Raw genomic sequence first — 27347 nt, 5'->3', positions numbered from 1 at the left:
ATAAAAAAAGTTCACTTCACGATATTTAAAACCAGTATAGCGCCTTTTGGGGCGACTAACGGAGCGAGCGAGGGGGTGAGTCTTGCACGTGCGAAATTTCGAGGGGGTACCTCCAACTGACTTGTGCACGGCACCCTACTGACCGGTTTCTAGCGATGTGCCAAATTTGAGCACAATCGGTCCAGCCGTTCTCGAGATCTGGGAGCGGCACCCTGTACGTGCGCACGTGCAAAATGGGTCCCAACTGACTTGTGCACGGCACCCTACTAACTGGTCCCTAACCGTGTACCAAATTTGAGCGCCATCGGTCCAGCCGTTTTCGAGATCTGGAAACGACCCCTGCACGTGCGCACGTGCAGCAGCACCCCAACTCTGGCACATGGGTATGCAGTGCCTAGTGGGTGCCTACCTGCATGCCAACTTTCAGCGCAATCGGCCAAGTAGTTACCGAGATATTGCAACAATTACAAAACTGACATCTCTTCGTTTTGCACGTGGCACGTGCATAAGGGGTCACCCACATGCATCGGGAATAGTCCAATACTTGGTAGAAGGAATGAAGCTACCCTACAAAAATTACCGCGTGTAAATCGGTCAAGTGGTTGCTGAGATATAAGCCTCGCAAAAGCGTCCGCACGGCCGGCCGGCCGGCCGCTCATACTCAGAAATTTCCGTTAATCTAAGGAAAGACTCCACTCGCTTCGCTGGCTCCGATAACAATTTGTTGCCGCTGCCAGTATGTTTTTTTTTTTTACAAAACTCGCCCTATTTTACTCGAATTTGATAATTTACCTCAAATATTTTAGTGGGATATGTGAAACATTTTTAGGCGTAAAAACATTTCTTTATTGTTTATGCCGGATGTGAGATGAAACAAAAGATAGTTTGTCATTTATGCTAATTCTGTTATTACACTTTTTAGCTGCCCCGGTGTCTCGTTGTTTGATCTTCCTCTCCGATCTCACCCCTGGCGTAGTGTCTGATGCTCTCACTACTGGTGCTCTAATCACCGCCACGCGACTGTGTATCTCACAAGGTCAGACAGCAGCTCTGAGCTGCCGCTCCCGCTCCGACCGGGGACCACTGATAGGCGTGTCGTCCCTGCCCCGCCCGGCGACCGGTCTGTACACTTTACACCGAGCGGGGCGACTTTTACAGATAGGTATCGCCGATACAGATAGTGTCGGCGGACAGATTACAGATAGTATCGCTGCGGATACATACGTATGGACGTTCAACACAACGAAATTGATCGCTATAGTCTCGGCGGGCCGCATGATGAGGTGTATAACGCCCCTCTGTACAGTACCTGATGCCGCCGTGATTGCTGTAATGTGTTCGTACCCTGTATACCTGTTATGTTTAGCCGGCTGGCCCTGTACCCTCCGATATGCGCTCTCTGGACCTGGTGGCATTGACCGGTGCTGGTATCCGTTGGAACTCCACCCTATATGTAGTGGGAGGACCGAGACTACCATGGCCTAATGGCTTATAGATGTTTGGGTGTGTATCGTAGCAATATCGTTTGTGTGTGTTGTGGTCTTTTGTTGTGGCTTTGTTTGTGATTTTCCTGTCACGAATTCATTACCTACACAATCGCTGATGAATGGTTGATTGAAAACCTCTGTCGAGTGTGACTGACGCTATGTATCGGCCGTTGACTGTCCCTCCCCGTGTTCCGTTCGTAGGATCGTACTGGAGGCCTCCTACTCCCTCCACGATCGGGCGTTCATGGATAACCTGGGATCGGTGCTCATCTTTGCCGTCGTCGTGAGTGCCACCGGGGGAGCTGAGTGCTGTCTGAGTGCCACCGGGGGATCTAAGTACTCTTGAGTGCCTGCAGGGACCTGAAAGTCATCTGAATGCCTCAGTGACCCGATTGTCGTTGCGTACAGAAGTATGGGACTACTTCAGCCACTGACAGATCGGATAGTTGAACTATAGATCATTTGGCCGCAGTGGGACTTTTGGAGCAGCTGGAGAGTGTGCTGGGGCAGCTGTAGTGCTGGAGCATCAGAGTTGAGAATGCTAACGGCTAATCTATTCATGAGAATAGACCAAGGGGGGTAAAGTTGGTTGAAAAGTGATGCAACATCACAGCCATGTACGGATGTGAATGGTGCTGATATGGACTACTAGTTGGGGTCCAGCCACACGTAGGTGATTTCGGATCCGAATCGTATCGCTTTTAACTTTCTGTGTTTTGTGTCCCTCATGTTCCGCTCTGGTTTGCTTCCTGCTCATTCAAAAATGTGTTTGCGCAGCATCCGTATATGCGTCCGAAGTCGCGTGTCATCTCGACCTATGAACGTGGATAAACCCACTCCCACAATGGGCCCCTCCCCTCCCCCACCCACAAACAGACGCGTCCGCACGCACGCACACACGAGGACAGACTCACTGTGTACTTGGTGCCGAGTAGGTCGCTGGTCTGTCGTCGGCAGTGCGCTATTTACGTCAGTATGGTAAAATGACGGCGCGTGCCCGGCAAACAGGCTCTGTTGAGTTGGTGGGGCGCGGGGGGGGGGGGGCACGGAGAGGACACGTCAGAAGGCAGTGGGCAGTGGGGGAGGGCGTTGGAAAATCCTTGGAGACATGGGGGAGTGATTATGATACTGCATGATATGGCGCACCAGATACGAACATGGAGTGACGGCAGAGCTGGAATGAGACGGCAGGGAACACGTCAATGAACTGAAACTGATGAAGCTTTAATGAAATTTTACTACGAATACTTGTTTTTCAATCTCGGAAATAGCTCTTCGTTGATTACACAATAAACACGAATGTAGTGATTTTGTATTGTGGATGTGAATAAGCCCGGCTTTATTGTGCGTTTCTTATTGACCCGTTTGTTTGTTTTCGTCCGGCAGGGCACGCTGTTCAACATGTTCATTATCAGCCCTGCGCTGTGGGGCCTGGCCAAGGCGGGCGCCATGGGCTCCAGCATGATCCCGGCCGACCACTACGACGTCTCCCAGATCAGGTAGGACGTCCTTCCTTTCAAAGAGGGTCTTAGTCGTCACCCTGGTCAGGTCGATTCTTGATCGTCACCCAGGTAAGAGTGGTCTTGTAACTGTCTTGTTCCAGCCCTGTACGTCTCTTAGGGCAGGTTGGTGCCTTTACATCTCATCCCGTGCAAAGCTAAGCCATGTTGTTTCGTTTTCACGTGCCGGAAAGCCCTTCTCCCCTCTCCTGGCGTTGAACAAACGGTTGTGTGCAGTGTTCCCCTCCGAATCCAGCCTCCTACACGTTTGTTTTCGTCAGGTGGTCTGCATACAACAGCTCACCAGCATATAGACAAAAGAAACTCGTCAAACACACGGGCACACATGTACAGTTCACACTAACTGGCCACTCCTTTCTGCAAACACCTTGTCGTCTGTCGACTGTCAGCAGCCCCTACATGTGTTGCAGCTGTGTAACGTCTGATAAACGCCGCCAGATTGCCCTCTCATGGTGATTTTGTCTGGCTCGATCACCTCTTTTGTACGATGTAGCCGCGCTCGGCGGTTTCCCCGACCAGGGGCGCTGGTCACTCCGCGGCCGCCCCAGATGCCGCCCAGTGTCAGCGGAGGCTGGGGTCGACTGAACATGTCCGGGAAAGACGGTAACAGAGGAAGAAAGGGGCCCGGCGGCGGCCGGAGACCGCCCAGCTTCGGCGAACTGTTTGTCACCAACGACCGTGTTGCGTAAACGTTTTGTTTGTGATTGATCTATAGCCGGGAGTTACATAGGGGTACTAAACCTCACCTGTGTCCTGCCTTGATTGGTATTGGTTTGTTATATTTGCATTTTGGACCTACCTGATGTGCCTACCATGTTCGATGAATGCAGAATGTCATTATTATACTGTCAGACAATGAAAAGCATCGCCATTGACCATTCAGCTTCATCGTGGATACGCTTCCCATTCTAGGACCAATTTCGACACCCGAGGCTAGTGTTCTGACCTCCCTCCTGAACGTGCTCCCCAGCCTGGTGCAGATGCTGACGTTCGGCTCGCTGATCGTGGCCGTGGACCCGGTGGCCGTGCTGGCCATCTTCCAGGAGGTCGGCGTCAACAAGGACCTCTACTTCCTCGTCTTCGGAGAGAGTCTCCTCAACGGTCAGTTTCATTTTGAATAGCCTCTGTATGGGTCAGTTTCATAGGGCAGTGTTCGTAATGAGTTTTTCTTCGAGGTTTGTCAAACGATCATTTTCATCGGGGAGCATGTAAAACGATCAACTTTCGTCAAGGAGTTTCACGTTACTTTTCATTGGAAGAGTTCCTGAAGGGCTAGTTTCCTCGAAGTGAGGCTTCCTGTGGGAGCGGCTATCCTGAACGGCTAGGCGCCTCTGCACTCAACAACTTAGGCTGTGTCTCGCTCAGAGCTGCTTTCCCCCAGAGAGGCAGCGGTTAGGGAACCCCGACGGACGCTGCCCAGTGCACAGTGACGCGAACAGTGGCAGAGGGGCGCTGTGGGCCCATGGGTAATTCCCACGCCACCGGCTGACTATTCACCATGAGTCGCTGGGGTGCAGCGCTCTGTGGATGATTTGAATTTACAATGACTTATAAATCCGGTTCCGACCTTCAATGTTTATGGACTTGCGAATGCTGCCAATTTTACCAGGCTTGACGTTTGTATTACTATTTTGTTTAGGAGATTTTCGTTCGTGCCGCCGATTTTCGCGATGAGTTTCGATATTCATGTCCAGAAAGTAGCGCAAATGCGTTACTACAGCGCGTTATTTCTAACAATAACAATGACCGTGACGAAGTCTGCCGCAGTGTCGTTTTGATTTCATTCTCGTTATTCTCGGCACTGGGGCTGATAATTGATGTTATTCGTCCGAGCTAGGGCGGGCTCGCACCCATTTTCAGCACGGTGTAGTCTGTAAACAACCCAGACCCGCGTGTCTTCACGCAATGCGCACTGTCGAGTCGTCAGTCATTTGCGGCGTTCCTTTATTTTCCTTTTTCTTGATGTCTAAAGAGACAGTATTATGCCTGTGTGCTTAACGGTACCGTGAATCCAGCTTATAACTCTGACGCTTGCTATCATTTCCTCATGCGTGACGCCTCCATTCGTGCCGGTATCCGGGCACCGCCCACTCTCGTGACCTCGCCCCATGACGCTGAACAACCCCCCCCCCCGCCCTTCCGCCATCAGACGCCGTCACTGTGGTGCTCTATAATGCCATGGTGGTGTTTGCGAACTCTGAGGACGTACCAGTGACCTACGACCAGGTACTGCTGGCCATAGCCGCCTTCTTCTGTGTGTCGCTGGGCGGCCTGGCCATCGGGATTGTGTTCGGCGTGCTGACAGCTATCATCACCAAGTACACGCCCGACGTCAGGGGTAAGTGATGGGTGATCAGTGGACTGATATTGGGAGGGAGATGTGAGGGGGAGTGTGTGAGGTGTTGAAGGGGTGGGGGATGAATTTGGCTATTAATGACAAAAAGAGTATATTGCGGAATGAGTGAATTGTGTTGAGGGATGGACCTGGACTGGGCTGAGTTCACGAGTTGTCGTTGGTACGCAAAAAAAAAACTATGGACATGGAATGTATGTAGGAGCTGGTGATATGGATTCGTTAATTGTTTAATGCTGCGCGACAGCTGTTTGAACTGTGATCTGGAAGACCTGGAGTGGCTGTGGAATTAGTGCTAATTGAGCTGTCTGTGGTGGATTCCTGATCTGTTTGTTTAAAGGGAGATAATGAGCTTTCTTTTTTCTTAAATAAAAATTACTCGACATCTATACTATTTCTACTGTAGTTTCTATAAAATATGAAAATTTCCTAGCACATTTTCGTATGTGAAAAAGGTTTTTATTTTTGCAAAAAAAGAAGCAGTACTTGCAGTACTTGTAACACCCACCGAAATGCGTTGTCCTTCTCTATAAAAAAAGTCGCAGTATATGGCGCTTTTGTTTCAAACAGCGACGCTTGGGTTTTTGTTTATGTTATCGCCTTGTCGTTGCTTGGTTGTAAGGATTCTAATTTTAATTAGAGTTAATTCGGTTTAGAATTAATTAGATTTTAATTCGGGGGTACACAGTGCCTACTCTTCTTTGTTTCCAAGTATTATTTTGCGCCACAAATGAACGGCATGCGCCAGAAACGCAGCCAAATCTTGCGATTGCGACTACGAAATTCATTATTTTGGCGTCAGAGCCTGAAGCGAAAAATACAAGCATATTTATTTCAAAAAGACTTCAGGTTTGTCGAACGGTGTTATGAGAATTTTGATAACAGTACTGCATAAGTTTTTCAGTGATGCCGCAAAAGTGTTGTATCTATCTTCTTTTATTGTGCAGTCGGCGGGACCGATTCAAAATTGAGTCGTTGCTACTAAAATAGCAGCATATGGCGTCAGATGATGAACAGGAAAAATAGTTGCGTAAATTTAGACATAAACCACCCCCAAACCATGAATATCTTTTGAAGGCACTATAGACGACCATTAACTAACTAGATGTGATGAAGATCAAATGTAAGGAATACGCTCATTTTACAAAATTACATGGGGCATTCCACGATAGATCGACCAAAGCTGTGCACCCTCATATTTTATTTTTCGCTCAAAATTCGTCTAGGGGGTTGTTTTGGGCCGGAAAGCCAGCTGTGGCGATGATTTTTTTTTTTGACGAACGGTTAACGAGATATAGCCTCGGGCAATTTCTGGAGGTCACGCTTCAACCCTATGTTTGGCGGCTCATAACTAAAAAACTATTGACTTTTGTATAAGGATAACTTTATGTCTTCCAACTCAAAATCAACCAAGGAAACTTTTGGCTATCTCGGATTTTCGATTTTCGAAAATTTTGGTCACGTGACCTCTTGACCTATTTTTTGAAGAGTGACCTTGACACTTTCCCACCTGAAAGTTAAAATTTGGTCTGATGACGATTCAAGCCTTATCAATGGTCGTTCATATGCGACAATAAAAAACATGGCTATCGGCCTGCATTGACCTCAGGTCAGGTCATCTTTGTGACCTGCCCATTATAAGTCAATGGCAAAAGTACCGGCTAGGCCACTAAAACGCATCGGACTGGTACAGTTACTTCATAATCATACCATATTAGGTTATTATTGATCACTCTGGTGCAATTTTGCATCAGTGACACGCGGAAAGGTCATCCGAGGTCACATTATGACTCACGACATTCATATGCCTTTTATGTCTATATCTTTTGATAGAATAGGTATAGGGATTTGGGAAACACATCAATTAGTTCACTTTGGCCAGGCGCATCATGCCATACGCAGCCTTATATGTTAAGGTCATTTCGTGACCTTGACCTAGGGTCAAATTTTGGTCAAATTTCATATTTGACCTTTCGAAATAAAAACTTATACAATTCGATCCGACTGGAAAAAGCAAACACGATGGCGCTATTTTATACATCTGACTTCATAAACATAATAAGATATTGGCGAAAAACGTTTTTATTCCGTGAAAAATGTTTATTTTCAGCCAGATTAAATAACAATATTTTGGCGTGGTAAAGGCATTCGAGGTGCATAGACACGTTGGCGTAAGTACTTGTACCTAAGCAATTCACGCTCATATGACTCGGTGTTGCGGTCATTTCTACAGGTACCAATCTAAAAAAAATAGCATAGGTAGATATGTGATGATCAGCAGTTTCGTACATTTGGCATGAATAATAATCACTCACATAAAATATTTTCCTATGTACACCCTAATCGGCACGCACGGCACACAGCAAACCGACAACATATTCACACCAACACAACACAACATTGGTCCGATCCAACAGTGCAACTTTCCAAGCTCGTCTACTTTGTATGTGCTTATCTAAGACACTTTGACTTCCTTGCCCTCCCGATCTTCTGAAAGCTCGTGGACGCGGACTGTGGTCAGGTCAACTGGACAGAATCTGTGGTACTGTCTCGTCCCCTTCACAGTTTTGGCCCTGGCGAAGCGAGCTTGTGAGTGATTTATGTGAGTGATTATTATTCATGCCAAATGTACGAAACTGCTGATCATCACATATCTACCTATGCTATTTTTTTTTTAGATTGGTACCTGTAGAAATGACCGCAACACCGAGTCATATGAGCGTGAATTGCTTAGGTACAAGTACTTACGCCAACGTGTCTATGCACCTCGAATGCCTTTACCACGCCAAAATATTGTTATTCAATCTGGCTGAAAATAAACATTTTTCACGGAATAAAAACGTTTTTCGCCAATATCTTATTATGTTTATGAAGTCAGATGTATAAAATAGCGCCATCGTGTTTGCTTTTTCCAGTCGGATCGAATTGTATAAGTTTTTATTTCGAAAGGTCAAATATGAAATTTGACCAAAATTTGACCCTAGGTCAAGGTCACGAAATGACCTTAACATATAAGGCTGCGTATGGCATGATGCGCCTGGCCAAAGTGAACTAATTGATGTGTTTCCCAAATCCCTATACCTATTCTATCAAAAGATATAGACATAAAAGGCATATGAATGTCGTGAGTCATAATGTGACCTCGGATGACCTTTCCGCGGGTCACTGATGCAAAATTGCACCAGAGTGATCAATAATAACCTAATATGGTATGATTATGAAGTAACTGTACCAGTCCGATGCGTTTTAGTGGCCTAGCCGGTACTTTTGCCATTGACTTATAATGGGCAGGTCACAAAGATGACCTGACCTGAGGTCAATGCAGGCCGATAGCCATGTTTTTTATTGTCGCATATGAACGACCATTGATAAGGCTTGAATCGTCATCAGACCAAATTTTAACTTTCAGGTGGGAAAGTGTCAAGGTCACTCTTCAAAAAATAGGTCAAGAGGTCACGTGACCAAAATTTTCGAAAATCGAAAATCCGAGATAGCCAAAAGTTTCCTTGGTTAATTTTGAGTTGGAAGACATAAAGTTATCCTTATACAAAAATCAATAGTTTCTGAGTTATGAGCCGCCAAACATAGGGTTGCTGCGTGACCTCCAGGAATTGCCCGAGGCTATATCTCGAAAACTGTAGGTCAAAAAAAATTATCCTTGCCACAGCTGGCTTTCCCGCCCATTTCTACCCTATACACCAATTTTGAGCGAAAAATAAAATATGAGGGTGTCAATTTAATTTTTTTTTGGTCGATCTATCGTGGAATGCCCCACATGCAAGTACCAAAAAGTGATGTAAGTACTTTTTCAACGGTCATTTTCAGCGCTCCCCGCTAACGTAACTTCAAGTTGAGATATTTGCGGCAAGGTACCGAATTGAGCAAAATGGTTTTAATTTACATTATAACTTGTTGTGTTTTGTCAGAAAATGGTCCTAACTCAGATTTTGTGGAAAAAGGTCATTATCTCTCTTTAAGCCAGGAGCCAGATTGCTCCGTGTGTGGGTGTGTGGAACGGTCCATGTCCAAAGTCCATGTCTATGAGTATGTCCGTCAGCCGGGAATAGTCTCTCCGTCTGGACCGGACGTCGGCTCGCTATCTGGGATCCGGGCCGGACGAGGCGGGGTTCTAGCTGGTGTCGGCTGCTGCTGTCCCGGCGGTTGCCCCTCCCCTAGTCTGTGACTGTGCTGTCTGAGTTAGCCCCTCCCCCTCCCTGTCTGTCTGCCTGTGTCTGACTGTCTGTCTGTCTGTCTGTCTATCTGTCTGTCTGTCTGTCTGTCTGTCTGTCTGTCTGTCTGTCTGTGTCTGTCTGTCGGTCGGTCGGTCGGTCGGTCTGTATGTCTGTCCGTCTGTTTGTCTGTCTGTCTGTCTGTCTGTCTGTCTGTCTGTCTGTCTATTTGTCTCCCTGCCTGTCTGTCTGCCGTTCAGCCCGGTAGGAAGTAGCGACCTGTACCGATCTCCCGTCACTGTCAAACCCGGCTCCGGAAACACCTAGGTGTCAGCCCACTGCCACTCTTTTTCCCGTGTACCCACTTTTCCGCCGGGGAAGTTCGTATCCGAGCAGTCATACAGTCGCCGAGTCCCGTGTACTGGACCGATTTCTGAATGATTTGCCAATGGCTCGTGGTGTTTAAAGTTGTGCATGTTAGTTGTATCATTTATGTAAGCTGCCATGTTTGTAAATTTTGTACTTGTTTTCTGTGAATGACTTGTGATGTGCTTGAACTACGATGTATCATCTCTTTTGCTCATTTGATGCACGTTGTCTGAGCCACGATTGTTCTATCGCTATTGTCTGTGCTATTCACTTTTCTCTACCTTTTTTTTTTGCGCAGTCGTGGAGCCGCTCTCCCTACTCGCGATGGCCTACCTGGCCTACCTCTCTGCCGAGCTGGTCCACTTTTCCGGCATCATCGCCTGCGTCGGCTGCGGCGTCGTACAGGCCCACTACGCCATGAAGAATATCTCAAAGAACTCGTACATTACCATCAAGTACTTCATCACCATGGCCAGGTGAGCCGACTCTGTGCATGGGTTTGTACGCGGACAGGTCTGATTCTTTCTGAGTGGGCCGTCAGACCTGCCTCTAGGGGTGCTCGAGAGAATATGGAGAGAATGACCTTAGTAGTCGGCGCGCCCTAAAGCCCCAATCAACAAACAAGGAGAGGACATACAGTTGTGATCTGGGTTGTGCTGACATATAGTGATGTTTCAGCCGAATTTTCTGCTGGCCATTATCGGATAGGAGAAAATGAGCACACGTCAGGTTATTATGTGTTAATTAATAATTGTTGACCACTTTGTATTGCTGTCTATAACCCTGTATTTGAGCCATATTTGCCTCCACGCGTATTACAATCTTCCCTCGCCTTGGTTGATATGTCAAAATTCCCTTTTGACCCTCTCTCCCCACCCCTACCACCAACAGCTCCACCAGCGACACCATCATCTTCATGTTTCTGGGAATGGTGCTGGTCAGTGACGATCATAAGTGGCACACGGGCTTCGCGCTCTGGACGCTGGTGCTCTGTCTTGTGGTGCGCTTTGTCGGTAAGTAACGACTCCCCAGCCGTCGCCGTACAGCCGCGATTCTAGCCTGTAAAGTGGTAGGAGGGAGGCCTAACTTTTTAAAGTATCAAGTTTGTGCTTCTCAACTTCTGGACTATGCATCCAGTACTCATTTGACTTTTAAATCAGAGATGAATCAGGGGGAATTTATTGGGTGAGACGGAATCCCATTACAACTCCGTTTGTGCCGGGTGGCTTGTCGGGAGTTCTGCTGCGGGAGCAATTATTATTCACAATAGTTTTTGCTCTGAAGTTTACTTGTAATGCCTCTCACTTTGTAACTTTTGTAACTGACGCTGTCACGCTGTGACTGACGTCTTTCCCAACCGGCTCGTATACCGTAAACATTGCACATTATTCTGCGACGCTGGGCAGTTCAATCACCCCGCCCCTCCCGTCCTCCCGTCCCCGGGGAAGGCTTTCCGCTCCGTAGCCCGGCGCTGTTTCGTATTGACCCTTTGTCGGCGGTCCACGACGGCCGGGTCGGGCTGGGGTGGGGTGGGTGGCCTCTCTGTAGCTACCCCTCTCCTCTCTCTGTGTCGGGCTGTCTCAGAGCTCTCCGTATTGTATTGTATTGTATTGAACAATCATGAGCGATCCACATTCTGAAAGTGCGTGGCGATTACTGCTCAGCAGCCGGTGTCGCGTCGGCGCGTGCCCACGTCATGTCAGTTACTGGGGTGATTAGGATGATGGTTAAACACTGTACAGACATCTGCCAAGCTGTCGGCGGCGGTCACTCACTCTAATGTTGACGGAGGAGCCTGGTCGGGGGGCCGGCTGAGTCTATCCAGCCAGACCTGACGGGACTAGAGTGTGTAGTTAGCCTGATGCCGCTAGGGCAGAATAATGTATGGAACTCAACTTAAAGCTTTCATGCAGATCACGTAACGCCTGGAATGTAAGCAACAATTTAGTTTTGTTGGGTTTAATGCCTGCTAGATTGACTAAAGCAATCATCAGTACGGCTGCGGTGTGCAGCTCAACAATTGTATTTACTGCGCCGCGTCATTGACGTCATACATTTCATATAATACATTTGTAATGCACCTTGTATTTCTCCTACAGGCGTATACCTGCTGTGTTGGATGGCCAATTTCCGTCGTCTGCGCCGTATCGGTAAGAAGGAGCAGTTCATTATGGCGTACGGCGGCCTGCGCGGCGCGGTGGGCTTCTCGCTGGTGGTCATGCTGCGGGACTCACAGATCGACCCGATGACGGTGCGCATCTTCGTCACCACCACCCTCTTCATCATCCTGTTCACCGTGTTCATTCAGGTGAGTGGGAGAGTGAGGACGGCGGCTGTCGGTGGAGGGTCTGGTTACGCGATCCTGGCATGGTCTGTAGCGGTGGATGGGAGAGTGTGATCAGTTTCGGGTCGAGCAGAGATGTTGCGTGTTTCTCATACAGGGGAAACATGCATGCATGATACAAACTGATCCACTTATGATCAGTTTATCCTGTATTAAGCACAAAATAAACAGGAGAGTAAAAAAATCATTCTAATTGACCACTAAGCATGATTAAACACAGGAAATAAAAAGTAAGCTGATTATTATAACTCGAGCTGACCATGCTGAACATGTCAAAAGGAAAATGTTAACAAGAATAACTAAAAATCACTCAAACACATTCCCGCTTACTCTGTCTCTAAGACCGCTATAATAAGCGCCGTCTCTCCGCAGGGTTCTACGATCAAGCTGCTGGTGAGCCTGTTCAACATCAAGCTGGAGGAGACGGAGGACCCCACGCTGGCCGAGGAGATAGCCGCCACTACCGTGGACCACATCACGGCAGGGGTGGAGGAGATCATAGGGTACCGCGGCACTAACTTCTTCAAGGTGATCAGAGACCGCCAGGAAGTGGGCTGGGGATTGGGGCTGGGAGGATAAAGTGAAGAAGGTGTCTTCTATGGACCTGCATAGACTGTTTCGTAGACCCCATCTAGGAGATGAAGTTGACGATTAGATAATGCGATAGACGTATTCACGTGTATCGTATCGTATTCAGTTTGTGAGTGTTGTGTTTTGGAACGATTCATGAATTTCCCACCTTTCATTTGGCCCCGAACGTCAAGGCGCGTTTACCGTAGCGTCATCTGTAATATACCCCGGTGACACCCTCCTTTCCCTCACATAGGAGCGGCTGGAGCACTTTGACGAAAAGTACCTGAAGCCGCTGCTGATCAGTGACAGCCTCGACTCGAGTCTGGCGCGGCTGTACGACAAACTGGTGTTGGACGAGCACTACGCCAATCTGTACGGACCGGCGGCCGCCGCCGAGACCAAGAAGGTTGACATCGTCGGCTCTGGAGAGGTGGGTAGCGCCCGTTGACTCCCTTCTCCCCCCCTCCCCACACCACACTTGACGAAAGGTTGGCGTCATTAGATTGAGGGGGCAGGCGGGGTGGGTATTTGATGGAGGGCATCTATTGGTATTCCGATGTTTTATAATGAGTCATTTTCAATTCATTTGGTTATAGTGCTTCACTCAGCTTCGTACTCACCTTTATACATGATCCTCATCGATCTCCAGCCATTTGATGTCCATCGTCACGTCAAGATTCGCGTGAAACCTTTCTGTTTGAAATGTCAGCATAGCCAAGATCACTAGAACATAAGTATAATAGCATTACTCGGGTAAATCGTGGCATCTCTCAAAGCACTCCCGCTTATGGCAGATTTGTTACGTTCAAAGCGATAGGTTGTCGGCTAGGCGACTGCCTTCTGTATGTATCTCAGTCCGTTTCCGGCCTTTGCAGAGATCCGCCATAAAATTTATTGCAACTTCTTGAAAGCAATTCAGCGCTATCTGATAATCCCAGAGACTTCCGTCGCCGTTGTAGTATCGCGAATGGCCTGTTTCTAAAATAATGTCACTGAAGCGAACTGCCATGCTAGGTACCGTGACAAGACAATGCATTGTCGCAAAGTTCAGTGATTATATGCGATATATTAACGTATCGCTTGATTGGCTATTATGCATTGTGTGACTGAGCGGAGCAGGTAATCCAGTCTCGCCATATCTCCTGTCAACCTCCATCTGCCTCTGATAAGCCTGAAAACCATTCCGAGACAGGCTGACCGTTCCATCCCTCTACGGTAGAGCCACGTCTTCCTACCACGAGCTAACCCCACCAACCCCTCTAACCTCCATGACTAAACCCGACTGACCTCTCCGTTTTCACGCCGGCAGGGCGACTTTTTCCTGCACCTTGCTAACCCCGCTGACCCGACCTCTGTCCCAGAGCAACTTTTTCCCTGTCCGTGCTAATTACCCCTCCAACCTCTCTGACCTGACGATAGTCTGACCTCTCCGTCCCAGGGCGACTTTTTCCTGACCCCGCCCCCTGCTTACCCTGCTAACCCATCTGACCTTTCTGACCTCCGACCTCTCCGTGCCAGGGCGACTTTTTTTCTGACCCCCCCCCCCCCCCCCCCACCCTGCTAACCCCTCTGACTAACCCTGCTGACCTGACCTCTCTCTCCCAGGGCGACTTCTTCCTGCCGGAGGAGGAGATGGTGCACCTGCGCCGGCGTCAGGAGGCACTGCGTCGCCAACTGTCCCAGCAGAGTTCAATTGGGGCCCGCCCGCTCAGCCGGCTGGGCACACTCCGGGAGCGGCTGTCCAGGAGGCTCTCCACCACCTCAGCGTCGCCGGCTCAGGCGCAGTGAGTGGCGGGGATGGTCAGGGGTGGGTAGGAGCCCAGACGCAGGGCGATGCTTACGATGATTATAAGCACGCTGATACGGACTCCGTACCAGTCTCAGTGTCCTATGTGTAGTTTCCAGTGTTAAAAAAGTGTCGTTTTTAGCGTATATGCCAGTGTCACTGTCAGAGTCGGTTTGGGTGTGAGTATCAATGCCCCGTGGCATCAACTGACCCCTTTACCACTGGTTTCTGACTTTAATGACCTTGTCGCAGGTCAGTGGACGTGGAGCATGGCTCAGGCACGGCGCCGGGCACGCCGCTCAGTGGCCGATTCAACCCGGACGACAACTACAAGACGTTCCCGGCCGACGGACACCTGCTGAGGAAGGCCTTCAGGAGCAACCCCTACAACAAGGTACGGAAACCCGTACGGCGTGGTACGGAAAACCGTACAACAAGGTACGGAAACCCGTACGGCGAGGTACGGAGTGCGGAGAACGGGTAGGAAAGGTTGCACACATTGCTGTGAGGGAACAAGTTGTGGGCTATCATTTGCTAGTCGCTGCGGCTGTTTTTTTTTTCGTAGCATAGTGTAAAAGCTACGCTTCATACACTACGTTTGCGGGTTAAGATATCGTTTCTTTTTTTCATGGTATGCCATCTGTTTGGCACTGGACCTGTTTTTTGACCTACCACCCGGGGACGTGGTTCTTTCTTTGCCGTCGCAATTACTGCTGATTTGTAAAGCTGGTGGCTTGTTCGGCTGAGGTGATAACTGTCTGTACCTGGCCGTGCAGCGCCCCCGGATAAAGGTATAGTGCGCATTCCCTCTATACCTTCTCTCTCCCGCGGCCGGCGGACCGGTCCGTGCTGTCTGTGCTGCCCTGTGCCGGGTGTACCGGGTGTGTGTGTGTGTGTTGTCGGTGTATGTGTTGGAACGCCTTCTGTCGATGGTAAAGCAGCAGCAGTGCAATGCAGACCTGCCATTTTGTCTACCCTGGCCTGCTGCTGCGCGATTTTCTCTTGTACACTGACATACTCGTACACGTATCCGTACTCAATCAAATATCGCCTTCTCGTTATTCCTACTCATTTACACTTTTGCCCGGATAGGCGTTTGTCTTGTGCAGCTGCACGCGTTTCTGATAGAAGTTCACCTCATTGCGTGCTGCATTTCTCTCTAACGGTGATTTAAGAACTGCATACATGGAAGGGAACGCTTTTCATTTCAGCTTATGCCTCGGTATGTGCCCGAAAATGGTCAGGAAAGTTTTGATATGATTCATATGTATAGCTCATACTCTAGCGTCCCTCTCACCTATTCTTTTCTTGGTTTCTCACTATATCTTTGATTGACATGCAATTTCGGTTCCGAATACGCGACAATTTTGATCGCTCGATTGTTCGCTCAAGCAGTTATCCATACAAAAGCACGCTTGTATTTTAGGCTAGGCTTTTAATTTTATGTCTCTGTTGTTTGTGTATTTGTTGTCATGATTGCTTTTATTGTTTCGGTATACTTTATCTATTCCCCAGTTCGATTTCTGCGATCCCGTTCATCAAAATCGCTGCCGGGTGGGCAGTACATGGAAAACATTGACTGTTTTGTGTTGTCGGATTCGCTTACATTACAGACGGACGTGCACCGTTTTCCTGCTGACGGTTTGATCACTTGACTTTCCTCTAATACCTTCGTTGATGTGCCTTCAACAACAGACATTGGTGACAGACAGGGAGACATTGGTGTCTGTGGTTTCTAACAGCTGATAATGTTGGCTTAAAAACATAACGCAGCCAACTTCCTTCACATGCGGGCAGACTAATTCGCCCCCCCCCCCCTCCCCAGGCAGTTTGTGTTCCCCGTCCCTCTCCCAGCTCCCGCTCTGACCTCCCTCTCTCCCCTCTCTCCCCAGCTGCACCTGCGCTACAACCCCAACCTGATCGACGAGGAAGACCAGGAGATCGACACTCACCTACGGCGGCGGCGCATGAACGCGCAGCGCTTCAGCCAGATCGCCCAGCTGGCGCTACAGCAGGAGCGAGCCGAGGAGGACGCGGCCGGACCGCTGCGGCGCACCGCCTCAGGTATCTCCTGGCGACGACCGCCGGCGCCGGCCGCCCGGCCGCGCTCCAACAGTCTCCACAGCAAGCGGCGCCCGCGGGCCGGCCCAGAGAACGGCGAGGCGGTGCGATACCCGCGCCTGGCCCGGCCGGCTGTCCTGCCGGTCATACACTCGGGGGTGGATATCGCCGCGCGCGCCGCCGAGGCGCAGGGACGGGAGAATGCGGCGTATGTGGCGGAGGATAGCGCCGCGGGGCCCGTGGAGCTGACGGTAGGCCGGGGTGGGGAGGGGGAGGGTGGGAGCGGACACGGCGCGTCCTCAGTGTCCGTGGTGACCTCGGCTAACGTGCCCAGCGCCGTGGTGGTCACCCCTCCCACGCCGGCGCGCGAGACGCTGCCGTCTGGAGGCCCGCAACTGTCGTTACCCGCCTCGGCTCCTGCCACACCGCACGATAGCCTGAGCGACGACTCGGCCCTGTCTCCCGACCAGTCCGCGGCGCCCGCGTCGGCGCCCGAAACTCCGACCGCTCCCAGCTCGGAGCAGCTGCCCCACCGGCTCCCGATGCACGGCCGGTTCGCGCCGCCCAAACGCTCCATGACTGTAGACGCGAGTGTGACGGCTCCCGGCCACCGACCGAGCTCCGCTATGGTGGCCGGGCGGCTGCTGCGCCGGCGTGCTCCCAGCCAGCGCAGCCTGGATTTCAGTCTGGACGAGGTTCGCTCGCTGAGCAGCTCTGGCTTCTCCACCCCTCGCTCCAATTACGCTTCTCTGGCCAACTCCCGCTCCTCTCTGGCTGGGTGGGACGCTCGCGCCGGCGTGGACGAGCCGGCGCCGCCGCTCTGCCGGCAATGCACGCTGCACCGCTACGGCGTGGTGGTCGACCAGCCGGTGTCACGCCGCGTCTGCCGCAGCTGCGTCGGCCGCCGCGCCAGAGAGTGGATGCTGGCCGCCGCGCTGCCTCCGCCGCCGCCCAGCCCCGAGAAGGAGTGAGGCGGACAGGATAAGCCGAAATGATCAAACGGGCTGGATAAGACGATTTGATCGGACGGGAAGGGCAAATCGAGCTGCTGGGACGGGCAGGGCGGGGATACCTGGTGGGGTCAGAATATGTCAGACTGACGGAGTGTGTGTGTGTGGGGGGGAGGTTCTGGGACAGGCCTAGCGGAGGATGGGGTCCAGGACTGGTCATCTGATGAGGGCAGTCGGGTTTAGGTGGCCTTACGTGGGGCTGGTATGCAGAGGAGCTCTGAGGGCTACTCCCGGGCGGGAAGGGAGGGCAGACGCCAGTCCGTTAGTTAGACTGGGCAAGGTGGTGATCGGGCGATGGGTTTTAACTAGACTAAACCTGGATAAATGGAGATATTTCATAATTAGTCATGATTATAACTAAATAGTGGTCCAAGACCAGTAATGGGTGGTGGGTGTTAGAAGTCATCTAAACCTCGTAAGCATGGATGACACGGTTAATATTGTTATTGATCTTCTGTGAATGTCTTAGGTGTTCGTTTATCGCTATTAATTCGGTGAAGGAATCTAATGTTAGCTGTGGTCTGTGCAATTTTCTCTATAAAGCGATGTTGTCTGCTACTGTGCACTGTGGGATAGCTGATGTCTGGTGCTGTTAGTTTGTGTAGCGGTGTGTTCCCGAGCAGTAGTTAGCAGCTACTACCCTTATTAGCTGTGCTGTGTGGGGTGTTGTATGTGTCGGTTCTGTCTGGTAGTGTCAATTTAACCCCTGACTCGTCTATAACTGGCGACTTGTAACGTGGTTATTAGCTCTCTTTACAGGCTTGTGTCGAGTATCTCTGTGTGTCTGTGATGTGAGTGCCTCAGTCGCCTGTGCCTGTGAACTGTCTGTCTGATTGTGTCCAGAGTGGTCCTAAGTCCCTTTTAAAGCGTTCGGGCCCCTCATAAATCCACGAATCTCTCTGAAGATCCATGACGTGCCTTTGTGCAATATGTAGAATCCGTTTTGTGATATTTGGCTGCCAGCAAGTTCTATTCAAAGAGGCTGACCATGAACTTATGTCATATTTTATCACTATGCTCCGTACGTAAAGAGGCTATCACAGTATTTGAGCACAATCGAGCACAATCTGGCTTAGGTCCAATGCGAATTCATTTCAGGTTCTACCATGACATGAGGCTATTTGAAGCCATGAGGCTAAGACTTTGTATCAGTTTACATATTTGTTTTCATCTAGCGTTTTTGATTATTCTGTATTGTTTTGTTTTGTAATCAGTATCGTTCGATTTGCCTCTGAATATCTTGCCAGCTTATGATTGAAGCCGTCATATTGCTTATTCAGTTGTCTTTGAATTGTATTAGAACTTTGAAATATCGCAAACTTCTTTTAGTATAACCCGTTGCAGCTTATGAATTTTGTTAAGTTGTGGCGGCTAGGAAGCTATCTAAGGCAAGGCAGGCTGACACGTATTTGCTAATTATTGACTTAGATACGTGGTTTCATGTTATCTGCAACGAACGCACTGGCTAGTTGCTATCGCATCAATTTGTAAAGCTGCTTGCAGTGTAGGTTTTCCTTTTTGTAGGTGTTACTATCTAGTGAGTGTTATATAATGTAATATGCAATGTACTTAACAGGGTGGATGGTGCTATTAACATGCATTCCATATAGATTATAAGAACATAGGTTTAACCCGCGCCCGGCTGGGGGTCCTGGATTTCCACGCCCTGCTGGGGGGGGTGTTTGAACACCCCCCCTTCTAACTCGGCTCCTGGGCCACGTAGCGAAACGCGGAAGGCGGCGTTCGAAAGAGCGCCAAAAATAATGACGAAATCACTTCGGTCACTTTTTTGGTCAGGTCAAAGGTCAGGTCACCAGAGGTCATTGAAGGCAAAATTTCGCCGATTTTCAGGTCGAATGTCGACAATTTCCAGGAAGCCAACGCATAACTCGGGAACCAATAGAGCTACAGCGCCGCGGAAAAGCGCATTCGATAGCCCTATTAACGCCCTTTCTGAGTAATTCTCTCAGATTTGACCTATCGTCAACGGTTTTGCCTGCAGGGGGCAAAAACTGCAAAAATAGCCGATTTTTTCGGAAACAGTTTTTCTGCAATAACTTTTGACCCAAGCCTTGTACGAGCTTACTTTTACCGGCATCGTGTTCCTCTCGTCAATACGCATCGAATGAACTATAACTTGACCTTGAAAGGTCAACTTGAAAATTTGACCTCAGGTCAAGGTCATGACCTGACCGGAAAGGGTCATGTTGCATATCAGTCGATCCGTATCGTCGAGCTGAACACATCTAAGGCGTTTTCATCGCTCTAGCATGCCTCTATCAAAAGTTATTTGCGAAAAACTGTTAGATACCATTCGTGACCTAAGATGACCTCAGGGCATAAACAGGGGGTCACGGACACCATTTTCATGTTCAGTGTGTCTAAACCACTTGTAATTCAGTGTTTGGGAGTGTTTATAATGTCTTTCGTCCAAAAGAGGCGCATTTCAATTTTCTCCCATTGACTTATAATGGGGAGGTCGCAAAATTGACCTGACCTTAGGTCACCGATATCAAAATTCCAAGATAAACATTTGATAGATACTCTTGCCCTTATTAATCGCTGAAAGTTTCAAAGCGATCGGTCACTCGGTGTAGCTATGGCAGACATTGAAACTTTTTATGAGGTGAGGTCACTTCAAGTGACCTGGTGACCTGACCTTGAATGACCTTGGTCTGAAATTTTCACAACATGTGTAGAATTGATGTATGATAAGGTGTACCAAAAACGGCGGCGCTCCGCGCCGCCGTTTTTGAGATATTCGCAAAAAACCACAAGGGGGGGTGTTCAAACACCCCCCCCCCAGCAGGGCGCGGGTTAAGCTGGTTTGTTGGTGTTACACTCGCTCATCTCATTTTCACCTTCTTTCAGTAGAGAATGTGCCAAAGTCATGGTTGAGTGAGTAGTGTTACTGCTGTGCGTAATTCCGAAAGAGAACAAGCACTACTGTTATGGCGCCAGCTGCACAGTACCCCGTGCGCTGTGAAGGGCCCGGTGGTAGGCACTCTTGGTAGGCACTATCTCAGTGGATGGCCATCATGTCCCAGCTGGACGAACTAATAGTTCCGCTTCTCGCCGCGGGGCGGCGCAGTTGTTGAAAGATCATTCAGTAGGCTTAATGCTTGATGGTCGGAAACAGCGGCTTTATTTGAGTTCTGTAAGAGACTGCGAGCTGCGAAGTTCCGCCGACTAGGTGGAGCTGCTTCCCGTACACATGCCTCGATCGACTCCCAAGCAGACGTCCCGTAGATGTGCTCCCGTCCTGCCGTCCTGCTGTCCGTCCCCAGACGGACGCCAGGACGGTCTGTCGGTGCGAGTCCTTCGTCATGGTGTGGTCCTTGTTTAGGGGGCTCTGTAAAAGATGTCAGAGAGCTAAAATGCATCCTATGTGCCTGCTCTGAGTAAGTCTTGTAAACTGCATGGTGCTTATTTCATCAAAGACCCTAAGTAGCTACCTTTGTTTGTCCATTGTTTTGTCGGGCTGACGTCTACCGTCTGTGGTGGAATCTGTGGTGAATGCCGTATGAAACTGATGTGGTTGACGTGCGAAGGAGATGTTTGACAGGAATTAACAGCTTTTACCCAAGCAGCAGTGTTGAACACCGTTTTTTCCGTCAATTTGATAAGGTCCATATCAATTATTTGCAAGGGACTTTTAGTCAACTGTTTAGTCAATATAACCCACTAGCCTTTTTCGTCACGCTTTCTTTATTTTCCATTTTGTTATCGTTTCCAGCACCTTTATAGTTTCTGGTTTGCCAGCCTAGTTTCCCTGTCTGGGTATGACCTTTGGAATGTTTGCTGCCTGATTATCTAGTATGCGTAGTTTAGTTTGGAATGCCGTTTTATTTCGTCCCTGGGTCTGCAGTTTGCGCTTTGTTGGCTGCCTTAGTAGTTGTGTGGTTGCCTGATCGTGCCTACATTTACTGGGTGTCTTGAGTTTGCCGTTTGTACGGTGGTGCCGCGACTCTGACCGGGTCCGGGCCTTTCTGACCGGGTAAACTCGTTCTGACCGGGTTACCGCTCTGACCGGGTCGTCCGCCACCCGGTAGTGCACCATCGCCACTCGGGCCGTCACGAGCAGGCTGCCCGTGCCGCCGTGTTCCGTCTACACTCTCTGGATCCGTCCGTGATGACTCTGATCGAGGAGGGCCTGCACGGGCCGCACCCCCATCCGCACATGAACGGACACCACCACCACATGAACGGACACCACCTGACGGTGCCCGGCTCGCCGGCGCAGCACCAGCACCAGCACCAGCGGGCCACGCCGCCGCCCAAACCGGAGCTGCCGCCCAAACCAGAGCTGCCGCCCAAACCCGAGCCGAGCCCGCCGCCAACCTTCGACGCCGCTACCAAGGGTGGGAGACTCTACTGTGAACAGGCGTGCACAGCGCTGCTGAACAGAGCTGAACATGACCGCACAGTGGACCGGAGCCGCCACTGGAGCGATGTCGACTGCACCGAGCACCGAGGCGCACCGCGCGCCGCCGCACCGCCGCACCGCCTGTGGCGCCGCCCGGCCGGCCGCCGCCGCCGCGGGCACCGCTGCTTTGGTGATGGGTCGCCGCTCTCCGTGCTTGCCGCTGGTTTTGGTGGAGGGGCTGTCGCATGCTGTCTGTTCTCCTTTCGTCGACACGGCCGGAAATCTTTCCACTATTTTGGTATCATATATCATTTACAGCACTTTCTCTACTATCACACTATTTATTTTTGCTCATTTTGTTTTATTTTTGCATGAAATTTCACGATAATATTTCGACCACTATATCCTCTCCAGATATTTGGTTTCGTGACATAAGTATTTTATTATCATGCCACAAGGGATCGATCTTAGCCTCTTGTTAAATTTACAAGCATCATGAAATGAATCACGAAGCGCTTACCAAAAGTTTTCGTTTGCTTTCAGCCTATGTTATTGGTATGCAGATTGCTAAGTCGAATCATTAATTGCATTGATTTCATGCAACTGGTCAGGATAATTTAAAACGCTCAACAATGCTCTTAGACGATAATTCCATAACAACTGACAGCTACCACGTTATCAAAAAGCTTGTGTGGCTAACTAGCCAAGCATTATTTGGTTACACATAATCCAATAACGCTTTTTCTTGTTCACCCGTACGCTTTACTATAAAGCAAAATTAAGATGCACTTCTTTTAATCATCTTAATCAAACAACCGATAAAATAACATCGATGATTGTAATAACCCTAAAGAAATATAACTCAGTAAACATACTAAACCAACATATCTATTATTGGTTGCCCATCTTTAGTGACATTACCGTCTTGGTTTTGTATTTCATTGTCAATTTTTCTCACAATGCTGAATTATAACATTTTTTGACGCGCTTACATTTTCTTTGATTGCCTTTTAGTTACATTTTACGAATTGAGCTATTAACTGCATTGTAAGCATCGTACGCTCCACTTGGTTTGCCGTCTGGGCGATGCCCGCGCCCTTCCCGGCTGGGTGACCAGGTCCGCAGTGCGCGGGACTTCAGCGGACCCCTTTCCGCTGTTTCCACAGGCGAGATGGACTCGTCGTCCGAGTCGCTCCCACGTGAGTTGAGGGCCAGTGTGTAACGGCAGACCGACCGGGGTTGGACTGTCTATCACACAGGGCTGCTCGCTGTCCGTTCGCCGCGTGGGGCTGTGTTGCCGGTGGAACTCCTGCGATTGAGATGTTTTGTCCGGGATGAAATTGGTCTTCAGTTGCATACTTTGGTGTTGAAGTTACACTTACATCTTCCATTTATATTGGCGTGTAGTTACAGGGAAACATTTTAAATCGGAGTTCAGCTGCATTGCTGTCTCTGTCCTGGGATAATTCTGAAGCGATTTTTGCTGAAGATGAGAACGCTCAAAAGGCTATCTATCGTCGATGCTTGAAGCCTACATCATTGTCGTTTAAACTACATAAATTTTATACATACTCTGCCTAGTGTACGTACAGGTGCCTGTCATACATCTCAGGGTTGCACATTGCACGCATTAGGGGTTGTTCAGCCTGTCCAGCCTGCGTTTTATTATCCGTGTACAGTCTGTCTTAAAAGTACCGCGCAAAGTGACGGTGGATCCTTCAAGCCTGACCGAGGAAGGGCCTGCTATAATTTGAAAGTCACCGAACTATTTGACCTGGGGATTGGACGAGGATGTCCATTGCTTCGTTGACTCAAATTTAGCAGGCCCTTCCTCGGTCAGGCTTGATGGATCCACCGTCACTTTGCGCTGTACTGTTAAGACAGACTGTACAACTGACCACCTAGTTGGGGCTCTGCGCCCGCCCTGTCAGTCAGGTTACTGGGCGGAGGTCTGTATGGTACAGATCTGGATATACGTGGAGGTGTGTCCATATCTCTGGCTCGTGTGGATGTGCCTGCTTTCTGTCCCCGGTGGTGGCTCTCCCCGCACAGTGTGTGTACACCGTCCATCGTAAAATCGCCGTTACCGGCTGTGTATCGTCTGCTTCTGTAGATGTGCCGTCCAAAACACACTGTATATCGCAAGCCGTATGTATCGAACATGGAGAGGCTCTGCCGATGTATTGTTTAGCTCACAGGATGCACAAATACGGTGTTGGGATGTATATTTTCATGTTGTGTCGATGTCTGTTGTTGTCGCATTGTTTCGTGTTATAACCTAACGTAGTTGGTGTGTTCCGGTGCACACGCGGTGTGCTTTCAGCGTATTTAACGTTGTTGTTTGTCTTCTAACGTAGTGGCGGCTGGTGCAGGTGCACCACTGCCGGGCTCTCATATGTATTGTGCATACGCTGGTCAATGTTAACTCGTCAATGTTGCCGCCGGCTAACGGGAGGCCGCGGCGACGGGAGGGTGCGCGCGCGCAAACCAGGAGCGCAGACTGCCACATCTAAAACGTATTTCACTCCTGTGCCTAAGATCGACACAGCGTATCTTCTATGGAGAATGTCGTGCGTAGACACGGCGGTCTATGGGATCTAATAACACCCACAGTTCACATGCACTGGCTGGCAATCTGCTTGTGCTGCTTTGTTTTTGTTTAGTTTATCAATTGATGCGTTTAATTGTCAGCTGAATTACTGGTCAGCTATTTTATTTGGTCTGCTCAGCCTCCTTGTTTTGCCCGCACGCTGCCCCGACCCGCGGCCGGCGCCGTGCCCGGTCGTACTGCCACTAACCGCCGGTACTGCACACAGGCGCCGCATCCACCAACGCCGCCGGACCGCGCGTGGGCAGTCTGCGCGTGGCCGGCGTCAAGGACATGGTGATGGACCAGCAGCGGCGCGCCGCCGAGCGCCAGCGCACCCGCTACAAGTCGGCGCCCTCGTACGCCACGCCCGGCTCTGGCTCCACGCTGGACAGCGAGCCCACCACGCCGGTGCTGGGGCCCATCACCGAGGAGTCGGGCCGGCCGGAGGACCGCGAGCTGCTGCCGCGCGCGCCGCCCGCGCCCGGCGACAGCCGACACCCGCTGCAGGCCGAGATGGACCGGCCCAGGCCCCCGCCGCTGCAGCGGGCAGACGCGGCCGACGCCGGCACCGCCACACCGGCGCGCAGCGTCTCAGAGTCAGAGGTGCCCGAACGGGGGCCGCGGGGGCCGGGCGCCGGACAGGGCAGCGGGTATCAGGAGAGCGGTCCGCTGTAGGAACACCGCGTCCTCGGCCGGGGAGGGAGGGTAGAGCTGTAAAGGACGGGGAATCGGGCATCGGTGGGAGGATGGCTGGACGGGAGATCAGCGGTTCTGAGGAGGCTCAGCTCGCCGAACTGCGCTGGAACGTCGCCAAAGTGCGCTGCCTGGCGCTGTCTTGGTGCTGTCTGGCGCTGTGTAGCGCTGCCTGGCGCTGTCTAGTCGCTGAAATGCGCTGTCCGGTCGCTATCTGGACTCGGTGAAGTCGCTAGCTAGCTGTTTCAGCTGTTTCTGTTGAGTCCAGAGTCTGATAGATTTGGACGCTAAGAATCGACAGAAGATAAGAGTCCGGGGCTCAACTCAACTCACCAGTTCAACTCAAGCGCAGGCCATGTTCGGCTGTGGAGATTTGGAAGTACAGGATTGAAGAATGTTTGCGGTATGGCCTACTCCCTTATTTTCTACGCAGCTGCCTGCTGACATAATAATTCTGTTTAAGTCGCTGAGTGTTCCCGTCTCATCACATCGGAACTTGGAGTCGAAATGGTGCTTCCACTACGTCATACATGCTTAGTGATTGTTTCCAGCTTCCACGAGTTGTCCAGAGAAAGTTGAGCTGCGTCAAGACCGTCCGACCCTAGGTGATCAAGATATTGTCCGGCTATTGTCTGAGCAGCGAGAGAAGTTGGCCATGCGAGCCTTTCTATAAAGTCACGGCAGGCATCACTGAGTGAGGTCGTCAAGAACCACGGGTGGGCCCCGAGCACAGGTCAACTGTTGGAATTGAGATCTCCAGCTTACAGAGACGGTGCCTGTCAAAGGTTTCCAAATGGTGCCCAAAGCGGCGTTCTGGTTGTGAGCCTTCGTTGACCTGTGTGCGCCAGGTCAGGTTATTCATGACGGGTTGCCAAAGCATGTTCCGTGAGATGACGCCACCGGAGTAGTTTGCCGTGCGCATGTGTGTTTATTTCTGTTAGCGCTGCCTTTTGCTGAAGCTGCCCGCGTCTGTCTGTAGTGGCTGGCTGTTTCTGTGTCCGAATGGCAGTATTAGTTTCAAGGTTGTGTTCTGACGTCGCAGACTCAGCGGTCGCTCGTTTTCAGCGGTCGGTGTCCCCATGTCGTCTTGTGTACTTAATCTCCTGATTGATCACCAGATTTGCTTGAATCACCCCTGTCTAGCAGCGTGATCCTTGCATCTATACAGTGGATTCATTGCGCAGAACGCTACGGGCGGCGATAGTATCAATTATTTATCACCAAGCATTTTGTGCTGTAATTTACCATATTTTTACTTTGAATTAGCATTTATCATGAGCTAGATGAAGCGCCACACAGGGCAATAATTGGTCTGTTGACTCGCTCTTTCACATTGGCGTCACATGCTGTATGGCTGGTTGGATGATGTGTATTGTGTAAGTCGTTGCATGGTCGGTAGGACGTGGTCGGTTCCTTAGGTCGGTTCGGGACCGTGTGGATTACTGCCGTTCAGTCGTCCCCGCCGGCCCCGCTAACTGTGTGTGGTACTAATATGTCCCGCCAGAGTGAAGAGTGCATGTGTGCTGAGTTTAGGAGCGTCTCCATAACTTCAGACTCCAGAGTTATATATGTGGGTTTGGGTGGAAGGGCGGGGTGCTGAACCGTGCGATCGTGTAACAACTCGGTACAGTCGTCATCTGTGTAGGCTGCCGAATGCCGAAGTCCGAGGATGTGGGGGAACCGGGGGGGGGGGGGGGGGGGGGCGATGCAGTCATAGGGACAAACCTGGGGAGGTAGGGCGAAAGTCGCTCCTTAACGCGACTACGACACGATTGCAGTATGCTTGGGGATGGCTCATGGCCTCTGAAGGCGCCTTTTTGTACCCACTCGGGCGATGGCTGATTGCTGTGTTGAGATGAAAGCGTGTGGGGTCGTACGAGATGCCTGAAGGAACAAATGTGCGTATTCGCTCTGTTTCACCATCGCGCGCTGTAAGAAGGAGAGTGATGATTTTTTGTTATGTGGTGCAACTTATCGGGAACAGACCAATAAGTTGCGATAAAATACACGATTTATGATTCGTAAA

At 50.3% G+C, this 27347-nt stretch overlaps 1 protein-coding gene across 8 annotated transcripts in view; it reads left to right on the top strand.

Moving 5' to 3' along the window:
• LOC122370339 (Na(+)/H(+) exchanger protein 7-like) overlaps positions 1-27347 on the top strand; it is a 52086-nt gene extending 24739 nt beyond the window's left edge. For 4 of the 8 annotated variants that reach the window (XM_043345839.1, XM_043345836.1, XM_043345840.1 and 1 more), the window contains 14 exons: positions 1689-1770; positions 2874-2986; positions 3978-4108; positions 5157-5345; positions 10197-10374; positions 10790-10911; positions 11998-12206; positions 12615-12770; positions 13069-13245; positions 14421-14599; positions 14854-14995; positions 16494-16665; positions 23205-23237; positions 24855-27347. In XM_043345839.1, coding sequence (XP_043201774.1) covers positions 1689-1770; positions 2874-2986; positions 3978-4108; positions 5157-5345; positions 10197-10374; positions 10790-10911; positions 11998-12206; positions 12615-12770; positions 13069-13245; positions 14421-14599; positions 14854-14995; positions 16494-16665; positions 23205-23237; positions 24855-25303 — 2332 coding nt within the window. In that variant the 3' untranslated portion in view covers positions 25304-27347. The remainder of the gene's footprint in view (positions 1-1688; positions 1771-2873; positions 2987-3977; positions 4109-5156; positions 5346-10196; positions 10375-10789; positions 10912-11997; positions 12207-12614; positions 12771-13068; positions 13246-14420; positions 14600-14853; positions 14996-16493; positions 16666-23204; positions 23238-24854) is intronic. The other 4 variants (XM_043345841.1, XM_043345842.1, XM_043345838.1 and 1 more) reach the window with 2 other exon arrangements.

The sequence above is a fragment of the Amphibalanus amphitrite genome, unplaced genomic scaffold (genome assembly GCF_019059575.1).
Source record: "Amphibalanus amphitrite isolate SeventyFive unplaced genomic scaffold, NRLGWU_Aamphi_draft 001124F_arrow, whole genome shotgun sequence".
Taxonomy (NCBI): Eukaryota; Metazoa; Arthropoda; class Thecostraca; order Balanomorpha; family Balanidae; genus Amphibalanus; species Amphibalanus amphitrite.
This window is presented reverse-complemented; position numbering and strand designations above follow the sequence as displayed.